Genomic DNA, 23,017 nt, shown 5'->3' with positions numbered 1-23,017 from the left:
GGTATAATACTAGCACTAAGTTCCATAATAATAATATTTTTGATGTTTATGTTCTTGCGGGAGAGTAACAATTTTGCAACAGTACACAATACAAATATCACGTAATTAAGTTAACAGATCCGCAAATTCTATCCAAATTTATAGCATTAAACAATATAAATATGACGTTTCGGTGAGATAGAAAGCTATCAACAGTTTTCAGACATTACGTATATTAATATTTATCATAATCTACTTAAACCTCTGGATGATATTTTTAACAAAGATACATAATTTTTTATATTCTACAGTATTGCAATTCATATTCATGACATATTCGTAGTGTAAAGTATTTGGAAATCTATGAAACTTTGGTTTTATATACTTCGTTCTTTCATCAGCAAGTGTTGGACATTCCAAAAGATAGTGGAATTCGTCACCAATATTTGAGTTACACAATACACAAGTTCTATGATTAAGCGGTACTCCATTCCAATTACCAGTTTCAACAGTTTCTTGTTCCGAATTTAATCATGAATTTTAAAAAGTTATGTTGACTATTAACTAAATATTGCTCAAAACCAAAAGTACGCTTAAATAGTCTATAGTTTCTACAGTTGCTGGAGTTCTCTAACAAAGAAAACCATTCATTAATAAATAAATCTGACAATTTCTGTTTAACACTCATGGTAAGCCATTTTGTATTGGGAAATTCGTGCGTTTCCCATACATTGACAAGTCCGCAGGAAAGAAGGATATTTTTAACATTTACAATCCACGAAAAATTATTTGGGTTACTATGTTTAAAATGACTAAGCAAAATAGCATAGATACTACTTGTTAGTTTCATTCCTGTAGGTTGGACAAGTTTTGCCCAAAAAGATACAATTCTTGTCTTAATATCAATAGACAATGGTTGAACACCTGTTTCTCCATATATCATACAATTTGAAGTACAACTTTTTAGATTTAAAATGTGTTTCAAGAATTTTAATTGAACTCTTTCTATGACATCTATATTTCCATAGCCCCAGATTTCGCAGCCATACAATAAGATAGGTTTGACAGTTTTAGAAAACAGTTCAATTTGCATATCAATCGGTAAACACAATGCTTTTGCTTTTTTCAATAGACAATACATAGCTTTAGTTCCCTGCTTAGCAATATGTTTTTTAGCTTTAAAGAAAGAACCACTTCGACTAAAAAGAACTCCTAGATACTTGTACTCATCAACAACTTCCAAAATATCATTTTTAAAATGAAAATTATGTTGACTGCATCGACCTCTTGAAAAAATTAAAATTTTTGTTTCTGAGGTATTCAAAGTAAGCTTCCACATTTCACAATACTGTTCATATAGATTCAGTGCTTGTTGTAAATCATTTCTAGTTTCAGAAACAATAACAGTGTCCTCAGCATATAACAAAATGAAAAGTTTTAAATATTCTATCAAAGTATCATCTGAATCGTGTTTATTACAGAATACACCTTCTACTAGTCCATTTCTCACAAAATATTCATGTAAATCATTTAATTACATTGAAAATAGTAGGGGCAAAAGGTTTTCACCTTGTCGCACACCAATATTACAGTTAAAATAGTCTGATTTCTGCCCATTTTTCATAACACATGATTTTGCTTGGTTATAAATGCTTTTAATAACATTCAAACATTTTCCATTTACATTCAAATCAATTAGCTTTGACCATAGTCCTGATCTCCAGACAGTGTCAAAAGCCTGTCTTAGATCAATAAAAGCACAGAAAAGTTTCTTTTTGCTACTTTTGAGCAAGTCTATCAGCATATTTAGAACAAACATATTATCTATAGTGGAAAATCCTTTACGAAAGCCTGACTGATACTCATTTATCAAGTCATATTTCGTAACAAACTTTTGTAAGCGAATGTTTAAAACAGCTGTAAATAATTTTCCTAGACAGCTAAGTAAAGTTATCGGCCTGTAATTTGAAGGTTCAGTAGCGTCACCTTTATTTTTATAGATAGGATTGATAACACCTATCGTCCAGTTTTCTGGTATAATTCCATTGTTAAATATGATATTGAAAAGTTTGAAATATATGTGTTTCATAACAGGTAAAGTATTTTTAATATGTTCATTCAATATATCATCTACGCCACATGCTTTACCAGTTTTCAACATTTTGGCAGCATTTTCTATTTCATCCATCGTAATAACGGAATTTAACTCAATATCATCAGGAAAGTCCATATTATTAAATACATTTTCTGATGTGGAGTCATTTTCTGCAGAATTTACATTATTAAAAAAGTCATACAAGTCTCACAATTCAGCAGAAACAGTGTTTTTCTTATTTCCGCGCAATACTTTCCAATAAGCTTTTGGGTTCGAATTTTTTAAACATTTTATTTTTTCAATGTCGTTCATTCTGAATTCAGTAAAACTTTTCCTTAACACTTTCTTATAATGCTTACTATTACTCTTCAAGTTTTCCTTACTTGAATCATTTTTTCTAAGTTTATAAAGATGTTTGGCTCTGTGGAAATCACGTCTGGCAGTTTTACAGCTTTCATTAAACCAAGTAGGTCTATCAACAACATGTTTTCTAGAATACGAATATTTCTTGATTGTTCCGAAGCTTTTACTTGCACTATCTTTAAACACACAGCTTATTTTTGACCCGATTTTATTAAAATATTCGGAAGAAAAAAACTCCATTCTTTCAAGTTGACAAAGCTCATCATACATTTCATCAATCTTATTCGTGTCTATATTGTTAACAAACTCTTCTGACTTCTCTGGATTCCATAATTTAATATTTGTATTATTATGTGTTTGTTTATTTGTAGTTGTCTGTGAAGTTTCACAAAAAATTGTCAAACTTACTGGATTATGAACATCAGATAACATTGGCCAATAATCAAGTACTTTTAAGGTATCGACTGTCGAGAATAAATTTGTAGAACATACAAAATAGTCTACCGTACTAACATTCTTGCATGTAACACAGCCTTCATTATCACTCTTTGTCCGTCCATTTAGAATGTACAATTCATTGCATTGTAATAATTCTATAAACTTATAACCATAGTTATTTACTGCTAAATCCATCTTCTGTATATTCATACAAACATTAGTATTTGTAAAACAACTATTACTGCTTTGCATTTCAAAATACAAATCACCTAAACCATTTTCATGGAAACATCAAAATCTGCCTCTATATAATCTAATAATTGCTTTGTCCGCGAGTTCCAATCACCAAATAAACATATCTTGTTATATTTGGTTGATAAAGAATCAATGTTAATCTGCATTTCAGAAAAAAGATCTATTGTAGCGTACTCAGAATATTCTGGTGGTACATATACTACACCATACAAAACATCATCTGTATTTGTCAGTTTACCAGATAGTACAAACCATAACACATTGGGATTAACTATATCTAAAACCGTTATGTACGGATTAAGAAACGACTTTACCGCTAAACAAATACCACCCGATTTTCTTTTGGTGATCTCTTTTCTATGTTTAAAATATAGAGTAAAATTTTCGATATTAATACTATCTAAAATGTCAGTTTTAGTTTCTTGAAACCCTATTATATCAAACTTTTGAATAAATGTCAAAAACTCTGGTGTGATTTGTTTAGACACAAGACCACATACATTTAAAGATAACAAGTTTATGTAATGTATCTTATTTACTGCATTAACGTGAAATCTATTATCACGTGACTCTCCCTGTTCTGCCTACAGCGTTCCCTGTGTATTGGTGATTTCGTCGTCTGTATAATCCATACCGTTATTTCCCGTCTGAAAAGATAAATTTGACTGGGGCCCCAACTGGGGGGATAAAAGTTTTATAGAAGTCTCTTCACAAGGTGGACAGGAAGCCCCAGAGATAAGACAGTTTTCACCATCCGTTCCTCCCTGCCCATTTTTAGTTTGCAATAGGTCAACATGATGCCTCTTGACAAATGTCTCTTCTGATGGGGACCTTGCTTTCTGTTTGTTTCTACTCAGGGATTCTGATCTTTCCCGATGTAATGTTTCAAATTTATTTGGTGTAGTAAAGTCTATAAAATTGTGTTTTGTGCGGTCGCGACTTCTGTGCGTAATCGGTACCTGTATATTTGTTCTGGACTTTGAAGTGGGGGCTGACTTGGAAATTTCTTTGTCTACTTGACAAAATGTTTAGTTTAAACATATTTATTCCCAAAATAGTGTACATATATTTATGCGTATGACATACTGTAGTGAAGACAAAACAGGAAAGGATAAGAATGAAAGACAAGTCTTATAGAATTCTTCTCATTTGCGGACAAAATATAACTGTATGGGCATATCGAGCTTTAATCTGTAATGGGGCTAGGAATATAGTCTTAAGATATGAAAAAATAAATATATGAAAAAAAAAATATTAATCGCTGTGAATATAAAAAATGGAAAGGGGACAATGTATATGGTAGAAGGAAAGTATTCTCATAAATGTAGAGATTAGAACAAGTCAAAAGTAGAATAGAAGAGAGAAAGTGGGAAGAAATGGGAATGTCTCAGGGTTGCTAACCAAATCTCTTACTTTCGGAAATATATGCCTGTACATGAGTAAATATAGTCATGTTATCCTGATCAGATAGGTCTGGGTTTCCAAACAAAATAGTATCCAAGTCAATTTCGAAATTCCGCAGATTATTAAGAAGATCGTTGCGACAAAGATCGAAACTTCTGCATTCAAAAAAGAAATGGAAATTAGTTTCCATCTGTCCACACTGGCATAATGGTGTAGGAGAAATACTTTTTAGATAAAGATGTTGATTCAATGCACTGCACTTAGTTCGTAGTCGTGTATGGAGCACCTGGAGTTTTCTGATTCCGGTGTAGTAATAGGCTGGAGTACGCTGCTTATTTTTATTTAGATTACTTTTAAATGATGAAAGTGTTTCAGAATTACGGATATCTGGTCTCAATAAATTCCAATCACGTACAACGGAAGGCAAAAAAGAATTGAAATATAAAGATGTTCTTGCAGGTACACCATGGATATTTTCAGAGTTTCTTAGGTTGTAGCGAGTATCAACTGAGTCAGGAACTAGAGAGGATAGATATGCTGGAGTCAAATTAGATTTCATTTTAAAGAACATAAGAAGTCGATGTTTGTAACGTCTATCGGAAAGTGGCTCCCAGGGTACTTCTCTCTTTAGGTTTTCCAAGGAAACAAGTTTGGTAGCTCCGGAGACTATTCGAGCACATTCATTTTGAATTTTGTCGAGTTGATCCATTTCATACTTTGTACAGTTACCCCACACCACGTCTGCATATTCGAGTATTGGCCTTATAAAAGAAATATATATAGTTTCAAGGGAGCGACGGTCAAGTGAGAATTTCAATTTACGCATTATATTAACTCTCTTCCAAGCTTTTGCTACAATGTAGTTGATATGAGAATCCCAGCAACAATCATTTGACAGGAATACACCAAGATGTTTATGTTCGAGTACCTCTGGAATATTCTGGTTAAACATTCGAAGAGGAGGGTGTAGTTGAAAGTTTCGTTTTCTTGAAATTAAAAGCGCTTCTGATTTGGAGGGATTAAATTTAACAAGCCATTTATCTGCCCAAGATGAAATTGTTTGGATATCAGACTGGAGAAGATTTGCCGCAATGTCCGGTTGCTGAACTATAATGTAAAGACTTGTGTCATCAGCAAACAGGTTGATGCATGATCTGATTTCATCAACGATGTCATTAATAAAGATAAGGAAAAGAAGAGGCCCGAGAATTGAACCCTGTGGAACTCCAGCTTTGAGAAAAGCCCAGTTCGATTTGACACATGGCAGTACAACACGTTGACGTCTATGTAAGAGATAATCCTGAAACCACATATGAAGAGAACCTGAGATTCCTGCGTATTTTAATTTACATAGTAATCCTTTGTGCCAGACATTGTCAAAGGCCTTACTTATATCGAAAAATACCGCTCGAACCTCTAGACCGTTATCTAGAGCTTTACAGAGAGTATCGTATATGAAAACAAGTTGATTAACTGTTGAGTCACCCGGAATGAAACCAGACTGTACAGGAGTTAGAAAGCGAGAATCGTGAAGATGGTTATAAACATGCTTGAAAATAAGGCGTTCGGGAACTTTTTCAATAGTGTTTAAGAGTGATATTGGACGATAGTTATTTGGAAGAGTGGCATCATCTTTCTTGAAGATTGCGCTAACATGGGCTTCTTTCCATGTGACTGGAACAGTAGAAGATTGAAGTGAAGCATTGAAAAGGTCACAAAGAGGAAAAGATAGTTCATGAGAAGCCTCAAGTAGAATTCTGTTACTTATACCATCAGGACCTGCGGCCTTGTGAACTGGTAGAGACTTCAAGACATCTTCAGTTTCTGCCGGCGAAAGATGAATTTAATTTAAAATAGTGGTAGAATTCGTTGGACCAGGATTAGGTATCTCTATATTTTCGTCATCAATGTATGTCTGCTCTTGGAAGTAATCATTTAAAAGGTTAGCTTTTTCAAAATCAGAAGACGTAGTTTGTCGTGTGTTGGAGTTATATAATGGAGGAATAACATTGTTGTTCGTTCTAGAGATGAAGGATTTTAAGGTAGTCCACCAATCTTTTAAAGAGAATGATCCGTTTTTAAGTTTGTCTGAAAGTTTGATGAGGTATTGTGATTTGGCTTCACGAATGAGCAAAACAGTTTCATTTCGGACTTGTCGAAATTTATGCCAGTGATTAGGTGAGTTTGTTCTCTTAGCTTTTCTGTAGATACGCTTACGCTTTCGTATGTTCTTCCTTATATTATTGTTCATCCAAGGGACGTCTGAGGGTCTAATTGTGATATTTTTATTAGGAATGTTATGTTTTGAAATGACTGTGATTTGACTGATTATATTGGAGGCGTATATATTGATATCTGGATCGATACAGCTATTCCAATTGAAATTGTCGATTTCTGCTCTTAGGCTATCGTAGTCACCCCGATCATATTCCCATATCAGTCTGTCAAAGCATTTTTGTTTCAGTTTATTAAATTTGAGAAGCCCGAAAATTGGAACGTGGTACCGTTGGTCTTGTTCAAGAAAGTGTTCCCCAACACCTGAAAGAAGAATGTTATTTCTGTTTGTCACGAAAATAAGGTCTAGAATGGATGTCGAGTGTTCAGTGAAATGGGTTGGTTCTTCAATAAGCTGTTCTAGATTAAATTGTTGCGTGATGGAAAGAATGTTTCTGTGTGGAGTTGGACATAGAGCATTGTAGTTGAAATCTCCAGTGATTATTATATCCGAGATGTTTGTGTCAATTGCAAGACCAATAGAACCCTCAATCAGGTTATTGTATATGGTGTCAGAACTAGGAGGTCGGTAGAAGACTCCAAATAGTATATTTTTATTATTACAAAGAACTATTTCCACCCATAGACATTCTAGACGATTGATCTCAAGGTCTGATCTACGCAGGTAATGTATATTCTCTCTAACATACAAAATAACTCCTCCATGAGAATCACCATCACGATCTTTTCGTTCAGGTTTATGATATGAGTGCAGCACTAAGTCTTCAGAAGTAACTGAGCGATTTAACCATGTCTCAGAAAAGGCTAAGATATCAAATTCAGAAAGTTCTGCGTATAAGATATCGAGTTTGTGTTGTATACTCTGGACGTTTAAATGTATGAAAGAAAGATGGTTTGATATAGCTTGTGCATGCGGTGATGTATTTGACTGAGATGATACAGAAGAAGAAGTTGATTCTGGACCTGGATTCCTGTGGACATCTCCAGCGGTAAGTAGGAGGCATGCAAGCCATAATGAAAATGTGACAACAAATAAGGAACTTAAAATATGTTTAATTAAAAATGTTTAATTGCGTTTTATCTGGCATACGTTGTGATTTTTCTTCGTAGTGCTCGTTCGGTCGTGGATTTTCAGGCATACCGGTTTCAAACTTGTACGGAATTCCATTAACAAAAAGCTTATCACGGACTAGAACACATTTGTTAGATTTATTTGTTTTAAGTTTCCGCATAATGGGGAAAAGTTTCCGGCGGCGTTCCTATACTTCAGGTGGGAATTGCTCATTGATGTAATGATCTTTTTTCTGCTTATTTAAATTTACTCCAGCTTGTCTGATAAGTTCTTTTTGTTTTGGTTCAGAGAACTTTGCAATAATTGCACGCGGTTTTTTGCTATACGGGCCTCCGAGTCTATGCACAGGGTCAAACTTGATCTCACTAACGGTAATTTTATCCTCTGTGTTTACTGTCGGGTCGTTCTGCACATGATTCTCTAGAAACGATCGTAATTTTGGATTCACAGTCTTCAGTATTTGGGTCACTACTTTCTTTACTACATGTCTCCTTATATAAACATCATCAATCAATAATGAGTACTGAAACACCGATCTAACCTGTGAAAATTAATTCCTGATGTATTGCAATAAAACATATGTTGAATGGATTGCTGGCCAATTTAAAATGAGTTTTCCCGTCTTTCGGACATCGGGTAATAATAAGGACTAAACTATTTGCCCGCGGTCCATTGAACATCGGGCAATAGTTTTGACTGTTGACTGGCAAGCAATTAAGTAAGTGTCCACTTTTGACCTTAAGTTCTGATCTCGTGCAGTAATTTCGACTATTGACTAACGAACCATTTGATAAGTACATAATATTGAAATTTAGTAAGTGTGTTCCTACTTACAGCTGTGCGGTCGATATTTTGAACGTCTTTAATAGATAAGCAGTTCTTACGTGGGTCCTACAAAAAATCTTGAAAACGAAAAGACTGCAAATATCATATGATCCGATTGGGCTGTTAATTTAACATTATATTAGACTAAATTGTGAATATAGCATGGGAATCAAATTGTCTAAAAGTCATTATTTATAAAAATCAGTGCAATCAATGAGTAGCCTTTGTAAACACATAGCTGGCAGAACTTTCATTGGTACACCATAACCTTTTTGACATCCCTCGAAATATCTGAAATCTAACAAAGGTCATGCCACACAGTCCACAGTCTTTTAGAACATTTACACTAAAGATGACTTGCCTATCATGCAGAGTTCATTTCTGCGTGTTTCTTCTTGTTATTTCTTCATGTATAGTTCAAGGGAAAAAGAGAATGCTGCTTCATAGCGACTCTGATTTATTACAGGCATATCATACTTTGAATGCAAAGGTAAAATTTGCTTCGTTTAAAACAACAAGGACACGTCTAAAAGTTTGTTTCAAACGTGTCGATATTTAAAAAGTAGTGTCATTTGATAGTATGTATAATTCAAATGTTAAAACGAAATGAATCCGTGCTCCAAAGAATTTATTTATAATAAAACTCGTTCAATCTACATGGCGTTTATTATTAATCTTATTATTATTATTAACATTATTGGTTAAAATTAAATGTACATGTATTTTAAATTAAATGTGAAAAAGGGGAGAAAACTGCCATTTCCTCTGCTATACATAAACTAAAGACTCCAACAGTTTACCAGTACTAGACAATATCATCCTCTTAACAGTAAAAAATTGCTTTTTGGTATTGATTACTTAACCGATGAAGAAAATTCTACTTTTTTTGAAGAAGTCCAGCGATTTATTAAATTAACTAGACGCATTGAAACGTCCAATAACTAATGGTGTTTATGTACCTTACCAAAATTGTAAGTACTTAGTCGCTGATCTCAGTCAAAACAGTAAATTCCAGGTGCACACGAGGCACGAGAATCGAGGAAGATCAGATTTCAAAATCTTCATTAGTTTTTTTTTTTGTTTTTTTTTTGCTTTCTTCAGCTTTTTTTTTCATTCTTTATTAAACTAGACTTTCTTGTATTTTTTGTATCATCATTCTCTGTATAACAATATATGTTTATACTACATTCTAGATCTGTCTGTTACCTTTACCTACTCTTGGTGAAGGGCCATCGCTAATGTTGGGAAAACTTGTGGCCCAACCCTTTTGCTTCAATGTAAATTTTTGTATACATTACGTAACATGCTTTTCTAATTTGCATTAATCTATGTTAAAATAACGCATGTGTTTATTCATATTATAAACATGTATCGTTTGTGTTAAGCTAACCACATAAGTGCTACATACAAAATTGACATTTCATGCACCGCTATACTCTATTTATTAAGCCAGGGTCGTTGATTAGAAAAATGATAACAGAATAATTACGTTTTTCTTCCAGGTACAGAGCATGGAATCAGCATTTGCTCAATTTCAGAATACAAAAGGTATGACTAGTAAATATATGACCGGTGCACGATGCTGATTGCTAAATGCTAAATGGTAAACACTTAAGTCTTAATGCCAAACAACCAATAACAAATGCTAAATACCAAGTATAAATATATGCCATACTTTAACCCTTAGCATGCTAGAGACGACTGATTCTAGCTTTGCGACCAGTTTAGATCATGATCAGCCTGCACATCCATGCAGTCTGATCATGAACTGCACTGTTCGCAATTCAGTCAGTATATTTTTGGTAATCACCCCTTATAACAGTTAATGGTACTGTCCAAATTGAAAGCTGGACAAGTTCATAACAGAAATTTAGCAGGGTAAGGGTTAAAAGAGCCATACTTATTGCTAAATGCTTAATGCTTATTGCCAAATTATTTAAAGGTAGGAATCTGTGCTTAAATAGTTTGTTCGATTTCAGTTACTGTAGAAGTGTTAATTAGCCGAAATTTGTAAATGCCATGTTCGTATGGAAAAAAGTCGCCACAACCATATAAGGCTTATTTTCTCTAAATGTCTTGGCAAAACAATATGTTATGGGAAAATTTAGATAAAACTGTCCACACTTTTTGAGTTGTACAAAAATATGTCTGCTAGTGGGTGTGAAATGTTTTGTGTTAAACGCAGGTGTTCATAGTAAGACCATGATAACCCTCTTGTTTAAAGACAATATTATCTTGAGCGCTCAACATATAATAAATTATGTAATTGAAGCGTGTAACATTTTATCTCGGGCGCACGATAAATTAAATGCATCTTGCGTACCCGAGATAATTAAATTTCAAAAATAAGTATGTGTCCTAAACGCAATTTACCGCACGGCTGAGTCCTTCGTTTAGGCATCAACGTAGTTCATATTGTTCCTGTTTCTTTCATCAATTATAGTTTTATTCTACGGAATGTCCTCGCAACTAGCTTTAATACTTTCTCCTTACAGTAAATAGATATTGACATTTTATATTGTCAGCTTTACAAGGAATCAACACATATATTCGATGGGGACGTACAAGTTGTCCTGGAAACGGAACATCCACGCTTTACTCAGGTGAGCTTAAAGCCATAATGTAAACATTTTTGTGTTTTTCACAGTTCAGTCCAATATTCGTTGCATTTTGAGAAATTCTAGTAAAACAGTAAATCAAATCCAATCTTTTCGACAACACAAAGGCAGTAACTGTTGCTTCTAATAGTGGAGTTTTCATCGTAAATATCTCTGAGTCACAAACACTGGTTTTAAAGGAGGCGGACTGGAGGACTATTGAAAGTAGTTTGAGGCTTTCTTCACGCCTAACCTTAAGTAAATACTATAAACGTTTTATTTGGAAAATAAAAACAATATACAAACGGGCATTTTTGCCCGATTGTACTTTTGACAAAGTCTGCAGCAGATGCACTCAGCTGAAGCTACGATAACACACACAGTGCTATGCGATTGATATATTTTCATATATTTGACTAAAGTACTGTAAAAGGCTCAACTATAAATTCTTTTCATAAAACAGCACAATTTTGATAAAGAAGTACGAATATTTTTGCATTTGAAACTTTTTTATTGGTCAGGGTACGCAGCAGGATCTTACTACAGTCAATCTGGCGGAGCGGCAAATTACCTCTGTTTGCCACCGGACCCACAATGGGGTGTTTATGAAGTTTCTGTATCTTCCGGGGGACAGGTCTATGGCGCCGAGTACGAACTAGGAGACAGCCATGCAAACGGCGGGTCTAGTTACTTTGGAAACAATCTCCGTGACGAAGATGCCCCTTGTGCCGTGTGCTCCTGTCCAAGATCCAGTGTTCTAATGATTCCAGGTCGTCTTAATTGTTATCCTGGATGGACGAAGGAATACAGTGGCTATCTCATGTCTGGACACCACGCACATGCGTCCGCTACCGAGTTTGTATGCGTTGATGCACACCCTGAAACCTTAGTTGGCGGCCATCCAGATCAAGAGGGCCGTCTATTCTACCTGGTTGAAGGTATCTGCGGTTCGCTGAAATGTCCGCCATATATCAATGGCCGCGAACTGACTTGTGTTGTTTGTACGAAATAGCAATATTAAAACATATAGCTATTATTCTTCCTTTTATTTATTCTAGCAATAAGTCAGTCAAAGCACTTCAAGATATTAGGACAAGAGGACGTTGATCTTTATCAAATAAATGAACTTGTATACAGAATCCCGCAAATATGAACAGACCCAATTGGTTTCGCTGGTTTTGGCTTTACAACATCGCGTCATATAGAGAAAAACCGTCACAGACATAACAAGATAAAAGCTGTGAAAATGATTGTAAAGCCCTCCAAATTACGAAAGATATTAAAAAAAAAAAACGTGTATTTTATTAAAGTTCTTTACTAAATTGATAATTAAGCTTTAATACAACTGTGTCATATATGTGATCATCGCAAATAATGACATCGATCTCTTGCCCTAAGTTGGATTTTTATGGTATCAATAATGCATGTATTTCACGTTTAAGGTCAGAGGGAGACATTAGAGAGTTTGAGATTTCAAACTTCGCCTTCCCCTTCAACGTCTCTCATATATATTTTGGGTAAAACGTCACCGATATGCGTGTAGTTTATTTATATCACACGTTGCTACTAAAGTTTACCATGTAATATCACGTAAGCCTAAGACTTCTCTTTATTACTATGCGAAATAAAAAGCTTAGTTTCAGGATTTCTGCTTATTAAGTTATTTGATCATCCATATATATAATTAGACTAAATTTGATGCGAAACACTATCAATAGGTATAAGAATAATGAAGTTTTGTATGGCTAATGATTTTAACTAAATACATTGAATTGAACCTGGAAGTATGAAGTTATCAACTGATTTTGAGAAACTTTGAGATTTTGTTCATACTTTAACTTCTACGGCATATTTGTGTCCCCAGGCGGTATCGATCATACCAGATGGGCCTTTTTGTCGTATGAAGTGAAGTTTTGAACGTCCGCAGATGTGATATTACGAAAGTCGAAACTTCATTCTTTTTACATCTACTCTGTCCACATACTCGGCATCAAAGACTGAAATCTGGATGGAGGCACATGGCATGATAGTCATTTTACTTGAAAAATAATTAATTACGCGCGATTATCATTTGGTGGAATATTTTATTTTCACATCCAAATAAAATCAATCTGTTTCTGTCGGACACTTAATACGACAATTGCGTTTTAATTATAAACACAAAATGGTATTAGTAAGACGGAAAATTCTTCTGAAGTATCAGACAATTTCAGCTCTGTGATATCATGATGTATGGCGTACCATTTGGGTCGAAAGTTTCCAGGTACCACAGGTAGTAATAAAATTATACCTGCAGGTATAAATTTATAACTGCGGGTATAAATTGGAAATGTACCCGCGGGTATAAAAATTGTACCCGCGGGTATAAAATTGTACCCGCAGGTATAATTTTTATACCCGTAGGTATAATTTTATACCCGCAGGTATAATTTTTATACCTGCGGGTATAATTTTGTACCCGCAGGTATAAAATTATACCCGCGGGTACAAAATTATACCCGCAGGTATAATTTTTATACCCGCAGATATACTTTTATACCCGCGGGTACAATTTTATACCCGCAGGTATAATTTTTATACCCGCAGGTATACTTTTATACCCGCGGGTACAATTTTATACCCGCAGGTATAATTTTTATACCCGCGGGTACAATTTTATACCTGCGGGTATAAAATTGTTCCCGCGGGTATAGAAGTATACCTGCGGGTATAAAATTATACCTACGGGTATACAATTATACCCGCAGGTACAATCTTTATACCCGTACGTATAATTTTTATACCTGCGGGTGTAAAGTTATACCCGCGGGTATAAAAATTATACCTACGGGTATAAAATTATACCCGCGGGTACAATTTTTATACCCGCGGGTACATTTCCAATTTATACCTGCAGGTATAATTTTATTACTACCTGTGGTACCTAGAAACTTCCGACCCAAATGGTACGCCAAAATGATGAGGGACGTTTTCTGTTAGCCGTATGGGATAACTCCATTCTTTAAATGCACGGAACCAGAGCCTGGCAGAAGGAAATTGTGGGTTAATTCCCCCTTTGATTCTTACATTTTACAAAGAAAGTCGGTCTTGAAACTCGGTGTGACCCTACCCTACCCCTACCCCCCTCCCCCCTCAGCCCCCCTGAAATGGGTGACCCCCTCTTTAATGTTGGTGTCCCTCTAACCAAAAATTCCTGGATCCGCAGATGCTTTACTTATAAAATAGAATATTAAAATCATATTGTGCTCTCTGAGAGTTTGGCATTATACAGAGTCATACAGAGTGTCATTATCAAGTCGATATGATCATTATAGGTTATCAACTTTGTATGTGGATATATGCACGAGTTCTGCAGCGGTAATATTGCGCGACTTTAGGAGCGCAATATTGGGCCGCGAAAGAACGATGATAACCTTTTTATTACATATCCACTATCAAATGATTAATTTATACCTAAATTATCGTTCTGTCACGAAAGACAGGAAAAAATACAGAAAAAAATTCCCCGAAAACGCAATAAACAAATCAAACTGACGCGCATTAATATTTTCCGCGAAAATGACGTCAACTTGTTGTCGCAACGTGCGCTCGGACGCCACGGACGTCACGCGATTATTTCCATTACAACGTTAAGAAAACATTCCACGTCCTATATTAGTCCAACTCATTTCAGTCTGATAAATTACTACGTGCCAGTATCTAATAGGTCAGATTAATCAAAGTGTAAAAGTAAACAAAATGTTGCATAAATTACAAATTAAATAAACACACAATAGCAACAAAAATCTAAAGAAACGAGATCAGCAATGGACGGACCGTCAGGGGAGGTAACTAGAGTCACGGATTGGGACTAGTCCGATATGAAAGCGTTCAACGTCATGATATGGGAAAATATTGCACGATCGCGGTCCATTGAAACCCAATGGAAAATAATTTTAGGTATGTAATAATCATTTTTATTTCCTCTCATGTATGATTTACAATCGTGCATTGTATACTGACTATACTGACATAATTTTATATAAAACCTAAATGTTTGGAGCAACACTAACGAGTTTTTGCATTGTTCACATTGTTTTATCTTTTATTTTTTTTATTAAAATTTTTTTTTGTTTGTTTGTTGTTTTTTCTTTCGTTTTTTTTTTGTAATCGCTCTAATATCCATGCGATGATTATATTAATTGAAATGTTTTTTTATTTAATTTTCATTTTTTCATTTTTAAAATCTCAACTGGTATCAAAATGCACGAAAAACACGATCATAATTACGGATAAATTGAATGGGCGGATTAAAAGAAGTAAGGTTCATTCTAATGTTTGAAATCTCAAGGAATTTTAATCGAACTTCAACTTCATACGTTAACTTCGCAAGAGACGTTTAAGGGGAAGGCGAAGGTTGAAATCTCAAACTCTATTAATTCAGAACATGCCTCAGGCCTCGATAGCCTAGTGGTAGAGCGTCCGCTTCAAGTGCGGGAGGTCGTGGGTTCGATCCCCGGCCGCGTCATACCAAAGACGTGAAAAATGGTACCAGTATCTCCCTTGCTTGGCGCTCATCATAAAAAGGGAAACTGGCCTCTTCTCTCATACCCTCGTGGCGATGGATTCAATCAGAAATGAGGTGTCGAGAGTGATTAATATAACTTGTAGAACTTCCTTCACAATCGACCAAAAATAAATTATGTATAAACTAATTCAGAACATAAATGAAAATCGATTTGTCATAATTTAAATAAGATTCTTCTAATTCTGAATTTTATTTACATCACTGACGTAACTATATCTGTGAGCTTACATGCATTTACTGAAAACTTACGACACCAAAGTGACATATCAATCAGTATTAAACCATACAGATAGAATGTTATTGGTTTGATTAAAATGTCATATATGTAAACCGATGTTAAAGTACGTCACATGACTGATAAGTAAAGATGAAGCTATATTGATATCAGTGATATATTTGTACTATACCAACATTACACATAAAGCGGAAACTTTTATACAAACCCGTTCAATGAATTCAGATCAGTGTGAAGTTTGCAGTATAGGAGAGTAACAGTATGTTACCATTAATAGCACTTATAACAGTAATTGCTGCTACTACTTTCTTGTTATATGTGAATGCAGATTTTGTTCATTGTAAAGCAACTGAAACCTTATTTTAACATTTGGCATTGCTGATTGCTACGGAATACTGTTAAGTTTATATCCTACTGTCGCGCATAGCATAGTTATCAAAGCGCGATCGTAGGAAAGTAGGATGATAGGATGGTAGAATAGCGATATTAAGATAGCAGTTCTACTGATATCCTACTACATCTTTCCTACCATCCTCTGATCGCTTTCCTGCTATCCAGCTATCCTACTATCTTCCTTTGACTTTTTCTTCAGACTTATTAGTGTCTTCTATGCAAACTTTTAAGGGTCATTTTAATGTCTCTTAGTTGTTCTTGTTCCTAGCATGCGGATGAATTGAAAATAATAAGCAGTTTTTTACAGAAACACCACTCGGAGAATAGTGAACAGTCCACAAACACTCTGACCACTTATATTACATTGTTAATGTCTTTTAAATGCCGTCGGAAGGAAAGGACGAATGACGATGGTAGGGTTGTAGGACATTGAGATGGTCCGATAGCTTTGCAGTGGAGTTGGCATCGGGTATTTTATTAGCTATTTTGAAGCCCTGTCCCAAAACAAACATTTCTCCATCCGGCGTAGGACAAAAGAAAACATTTTCTTTCAAACCAATGTTTTATTATTAGCAATTTCTTCTTGAAAACTGTTAGGCATATAAATAGCATATATTCTTGTGATCGGAGGCATGATAATCCATTGCTTATGCACTGCAGAAAATATAAATATGATTCGTTTTCGTAAGTTTGACTTCTTCATACCCTGTTGAATGTATGTCATGTTTCAAGTACCAGTTACAAATTTGAAGGAAACACAATCGCAGTATATAATTTAAGATGGAAGTACATTATAAATAAATCAACCATTCGAAAAAATTATGGGACTATTGTACTCACACTGGCGTCGACGCTGGCGTTCTAGATTATATGTTTAGGTAGAACGCACAGCCCCTAATTTTTCAACGGACTATTATGAAATTTTCACAAATGAAAGTCGACGATACTTCCGACAGACTGTTTTTTTTCCATATCATTATTGTTCTCCATTTTGCTGCTGTATATCTTCAAACTTGTTCACTTACTTCATATTTTCAGCAGAGCGCGTAATCAAGCGCTTGACAGGTTTTTTATACAGCGTTTTAACATAAATCAAAAACACAACAAAAAACTTGATTTTCGAATTTGTCTTAAAATTATCTTTCCAGTGATATATAATTTTGCAAGTTTACATCGACATTACATTGGAGGTGAAAGATTTATGAACACATAACACGTAAAACTAACATCTAGTTTCCAAACGTTTCACCTGAAATTTGGCTTAAAGAAACTGTCAGAAAATATTTTGAATAAATTTGAACAAGCGTGCAAAATTTCAATCGCTATCTATTCGTGAAAAGAAAAATGCGGGTCATAGTTTTAGATTTGGCTCTATTTACCGTGGCACTTCCCCTACCCCTAGTGAAAGTAATAACATTTTTATGCCCCCACCCCCACCTCCGTGAGTGGTGGGGGCATATAGATTTGGTCTTTTTTCATCGCGCCCGTCCGTGCGTGCGTGCGTCCGTCCAAAGTTCGTGACACGCCTAGCTAAAAAAAGTATTTGATATAAATTGATGAAAACTTGCATGAGTCTTTATCATGATATGAACTTGCGCACCTCCTATTTTTCGTCTGGCCCCATCCCCTATTTCCAGAGTTATGGCCCCTGAAATAGTAAAAAAATGCACATTTTCACCTTGTGACACGCCTAGCTAAAAAAAGTATTTGATAAAGATTCATGAAACCTTGCATGAATTTTAATCATGATATGAACTTGCGCACCTCCTACTTTTCATCTGGCTCCGCCCACTATTTCTAGAGTTATGTCCCATGAAGTAGTAAAAAATATACATTTTCATCTTGTGACGCGCCTAGCTCAGAAAGTATTTAATATAAATTGATTAAACCTTGCATGAGTCTTTATCATAATATGAACTTTTGCACCTCCTATTTTTTCATCTTGGTCCGCCCCGTATTTCTAGAGTTATGGCTCCTGAAATAGTAAAAAATGCACATTTTCACCTTGTGACGCGCCTAACTCAAAATGTATTTCATATAAATTGATTAAACCTTTCTTTAGTCTTTATCATGATATGAACTTTCGCACCTCCTATGTTTTACTGCCTCCACCCCTATTTCCAGAGTTATTGCTCCTGAAATAGTCAAAAATGCACATTTTCACTTTGTGACGCACCTAGCTCAAATATTATATGATATAAATGGATGAAAACTTGCATGAGTCTTTATCATGATATTAACTTGCGCACCTTTTATTGTTTGCCTGGCTCCACTCCCTATTTTTAAAGTTATTGCCCCAGAAATAGTAACCTAGAAATGTGTCCATGGGACACAGATGCCCTCACTACATGACAAAGGACACAAATTTTTTCCTAGGTGAGGGGCCATAACTCCTACAATACTGAATGAACCCGGACGCGAAACCCCAGGTGCACAACCGCAAATGCTGACCAACATTCCTTTTAACTTTGGTGACTCTAGGTCAAATACTTTTGGAGCTACGCGCGACACAACATTAAAATGACCAATTTTTAACTAAGTCAGGGGCCATAACTCCTACACGACTGAATGAATCCGGACGCGAAACCCCGGGTGCACAACTGCACATGCTGACCAACATTCCTGTATACTTTGGTGACTCTAGGTCAAATACTTTTAGAGCTACGTGCGACACAACATTAAAATGATCAATTTTTAACTAAATCAGGGGTCTTAACTCCTATACGACTGAGTGAATCCGGACGCGAAACCCCAGGTGCACAACTCCACATGCTGACCAACATTCCTGTAAACTTTGATGACTCTAGGTCAAATACTTTTGGAGCTACGCGCGACACAACATTAAAATGACCAATTTTTTTACTAAGTCAGGGACCATAACTCCTACACAACTGAATGAATCCGGACGCAAAACCCCAGGTGCACAACTGCACATGCTGACCAACATTCCTGTAAAGTTTTGTGACTCTACGTCAAATACTTTTGGAGCTACGCGCGACACAACATTCTCGGAAGGACGGACGGACGGTCGGACAAGAGCAAATCTGTATGCCTCTCCCCCCCCCCCTCCCCAAAAAAAAAGTGGGGGCATAAAAATGCACATTTTTACCTAATAATGTGCCTAGCTCAAGAAATATTTCATGTTAATTCATGAAACCTTGCTCGGGAATCTTAGCGCTTATTACAGAGTTATGGACCTTGAAATAGCCAAAATAGTGGATTTTTTGTTTGTGATGCTCGTAGCTCAAAAAGTATACGGCCTAGAATAATGAATCCTTTTTATAAAATGTTTGTTGAGGCTATATCCCCTAAGACTGCAAACATTTGAATTATTGCCCCTTATTTGTGACAAATGTACCAGTGGGGGCACACCCTGTGTCCTACAGACACACTCTAGTTATTCTTATTTCATAAATTTCCATGAATTTTAATTTAGTTTCTATTTATATTGGTGGATATAATAAATAAAATCACAATAATAATAAAATGAAAATGTTATTTCTTGTAATGTTTTCGAGAAAATGCTCTCCTATACATGCACAAACAGGCATTTTATCGGTAAAGTACAGATCACTGAATGAGATAATGTAATGTAACTGGTTGCCATAGAGGCTCAGGTTTGTATTGTAGTTGCTTAACCGTCGTTGGGTAGGAGACACTCATGTGTTGCTCACTTTGCAATACAGTGGGCGGGGGGGGGGGGGGGGGGGGGGGGGGGGGGGAGATTGCTGCCATGAAAATGGTCTGAATACGATCCTCTCATGGCGGCTTGGCACTTTTGCATATGGCGGGTACATCACTCGTTTTACAATTGCTTAGTCTATTGTCGATCAATACTGTAATATATAATATATATACTTTTATAAAGGCCAAACAAAAGTTACATCTTATTTTTAAAAGTGACATATAGGTCTTTGGGGCTTGGTGTCAAGCTGTTTTTTAAATATTCGATTTTGTTATATTACCATACACACATGTCACTACAGAAACGATTTACTGCTATATTTGATACATCCCTTATGCAGCTTACTTTATTGGTACACACCCTTTACAAATAACAGAGAATTCTACAATGAAATCTGAAAAGCTGAAGACATTCGCCGGTGGATCAATACACTATGCAACAAGAACTGTGACAAATATAAACAAGAGGGCCATGACGGCTCTATATCGCTCACCAGAGTTGATCTGGCCTACTAACCTAGTTTTTGACCCACATGACCCAGTTTCAAACTTGACCTAAAGATCATTAAGACAAACATTCTGACCAAGTTTCATGAAGACTGGATCATAAATGTGGCTTCTTGAATGTTAACAAGCGCTTCCTTTAGTTTATACTAATTTGTTTTAGCTCGATTTGCTTATTGTAACCACTCTCAAGCCCATTTCCCGGAAAAACCAGTACTGGTGTCATATGAGAGGTCATGGTCGTGACCCCAGTGCGGCTCGAACCCACGACCCCTGGATTGAGCGGCCGACTCCTTATCCCCCAGGACACCGCTCCCCTTGAGTTTTTCCTTTGATTTGAGAGGGTGACCTAGTTTTTGACCCCACATAACCCTGTTTCCATCTTTGCCTAGGAATCATCAAGATAAACATTCTGACAAAGTTTCATGAAGATAAGGTCATAAATGTGGCCTCAAGAGTGTTAACAAGCTTTTCCTTTGAACTGACCTAGTGACCTAGTGGTTAGTCCCACATAACCCTGTTTCCATCTTTGCCTAGGAATCATCAAGATAAACATTCTGACCAAGTTTAATGAAGGTAAGGTAAAAAATATGGCCTCTAGAGACCACTTTTCCTTTAATTTGATCAGGTGACCTAGTCTTTGACCCCAAATGATCAAAGTACGAACTTGAGCTAAAGGTCATCAAAACAAACATTCTGACCAAGTATAATGAAGACTGGGTCATAAGTGTTTAGAGTGTTATCATTTTTTTCCTTTGATTTCATTGAATGACCTAGCTTTTGACCCCACATAATCCAAATTCAAATCTTTCCTAGAGGTTATCAAGCCAAACATTCTGACTAATTCTAATGAGTTTCAAACTTTAAATGTGGACTCTAGAATGTAAAAAATGAGTTTCCTTTGATCTAACCTAGTGACCTAGTTTGTGATCCCACATGACCATGTTTCAAATCTGATCTAGAGATCAACAAGATCAACATTTTGACCAAGATTCACGAAGATAGGATCATAAATGTGGCCTCTAGAGTGTTAACAAGCTTTTCCTTTGATTTGACCAGGTGACCTAGTTTTTAACCCCACATGACCCAGATTCAAAACTGACCTAGGAGGTCATCAAGACAACCATTCTAACCAATTCTTATTAGTTTCAAACTTAAACTGCGGACTCTAGAGGGTTAACAAATCTTCCTTTGATCAGGCCTTGTGACTTAGTTTTTGACCCCATATAACCCAGTTTCAAACTTGACCTAGAGATCATCAAGACACACATTCTGACCAGATTTCATAAAAATTTGGTCACAAATGTGGCCTCTAGAGTGTTAACAAATGCAAATGTTGACGCACGACGACTGACGCCGGACAATGAGCTAAAAATATTTAGAGGGCAAACTGATGAATGATTGTTTCGACGTTCTGAGGTGAGGATGGAGGTCTGGACAAACAAAGGACGGAATCATACGAAGAATGAATGATAGTGCTGAAGTGTACTGGTGAGACCTTTCAAATCAAGATAAAAGCTGATTTTGACCGTAGTCTCTCAGGCGGACGTACTTGTTAAACTAGTCATGTAGTCTTAATGCGTGTTATGTGATAAGAATTTGAGGGTCTCATAACAATGGTTCGATAATAAAGAAAACAATTTTCATTAAATGGAGTTATTAAAATATCATAATCATGAATGACTGTTTGCTTAATCATGTGCTTCACATAGGCAGCTTCGGGTCCACATAATTGTTAAATCAATAAAGCCGAAGATTTTCACTATCTGATAGTTTATTCCCTATATAATAAGTATAGATAAGTAATATCCATTTTTACACATTGAACAGTCAAATGCAAGGGGCCAAACAGAGTATTACGAGCTGGTTTCGACTTTATTCACACAAAATAATATGAATACATGTCAAATAGTTCAATTTTTTAACACATAACTGTGTTTTTTCGAAATGTGCTTTATAAGGATTTTTGTTCGCAATAATAATAATAAATCATGATTATATCTATTCCGGAGAATTTGTGTACCCCTCTGTCTTGATTTGTCCCAACAATTAATGCAGTAAGTATCAGGTAGAATATTCAAAATAGTTGTGTAGAGGCAAATTATCTGCTACGTTACACATCCCGGGATAATGATAGGCACTGGTACCACATGACGTTAGAACTGTCAAAAATACTCATTGCATGTTTCAAATATGTCGATTTTATACGCATGCGCACTAAAAATACGGACGAATCCCATATGCAGTGGAAATAAGAGGAGGGTCGACCATGTTTGTTTAAATGTGCCCAATCGCTTACTCCTACCACTTTCATCAACATCCTAAGTGCCAATACCAAAGGCATATCCTATGTAGTGAATATTCAGCATGT

General features: G+C 35.7%; 2 protein-coding genes across 2 annotated transcripts; one reads left to right on the top strand and one right to left on the bottom strand.

Moving 5' to 3' along the window:
- Positions 1-6,377: 6,377 nt before the first annotated feature.
- On the bottom strand, positions 6,378-8,001 carry LOC128549981 (uncharacterized). Its single transcript, XM_053527794.1, has 2 exons — positions 7,860-8,001; positions 6,378-7,573 (listed from the first exon to the last, which is right to left on the bottom strand). The coding sequence occupies exons 1-2, from the start codon at positions 7,999-8,001 to the stop codon at positions 6,378-6,380; spliced, it is 1,338 nt and encodes a 445-aa protein (XP_053383769.1).
- A 1,010-nt stretch (positions 8,002-9,011) lies between these two features.
- Positions 9,012-12,299, top strand: LOC128548748 (uncharacterized). The gene is made up of 4 exons (XM_053524155.1): positions 9,012-9,156; positions 10,169-10,214; positions 11,192-11,269; positions 11,785-12,299. Exons 1-4 carry the CDS (start codon positions 9,019-9,021, stop codon positions 12,273-12,275), a joined length of 753 nt encoding a protein of 250 aa, XP_053380130.1. The 5' UTR covers positions 9,012-9,018; the 3' UTR covers positions 12,276-12,299.
- The last annotated feature ends 10,718 nt before the right edge of the window (positions 12,300-23,017 follow it).

This window comes from Mercenaria mercenaria, chromosome 2 (genome assembly GCF_021730395.1).
Source record: "Mercenaria mercenaria strain notata chromosome 2, MADL_Memer_1, whole genome shotgun sequence".
Taxonomy (NCBI): domain Eukaryota; kingdom Metazoa; phylum Mollusca; class Bivalvia; order Venerida; family Veneridae; genus Mercenaria; species Mercenaria mercenaria.
The sequence above is the reverse complement of the archived record's forward strand: the minus strand, read 5'-3'. Positions and strand labels throughout refer to the sequence as shown.

Excerpts from the sequence above, each read along its gene's own strand:
- LOC128549981 (XM_053527794.1), bottom strand. The coding sequence starts at position 8,001 with ATGCGGAAACTTAAAACAAATAAATCTAACAAATGTGTTCTAGTCCGT. Across the intron at positions 7,574-7,859 it reads CTACGAAGAAAAATCACAAC|CCTTTTCTGAGACATGGTTA; the intron begins GTATGCCAGATA and ends TTGATATCTTAG.
- LOC128548748 (XM_053524155.1), top strand. The coding sequence starts at position 9,019 with ATGACTTGCCTATCATGCAGAGTTCATTTCTGCGTGTTTCTTCTTGTT. Across the intron at positions 9,157-10,168 it reads ATCATACTTTGAATGCAAAG|GTACAGAGCATGGAATCAGC; the intron begins GTAAAATTTGCT and ends TTTTTCTTCCAG. Across the intron at positions 10,215-11,191 it reads TCAATTTCAGAATACAAAAG|CTTTACAAGGAATCAACACA; the intron begins GTATGACTAGTA and ends TTATATTGTCAG.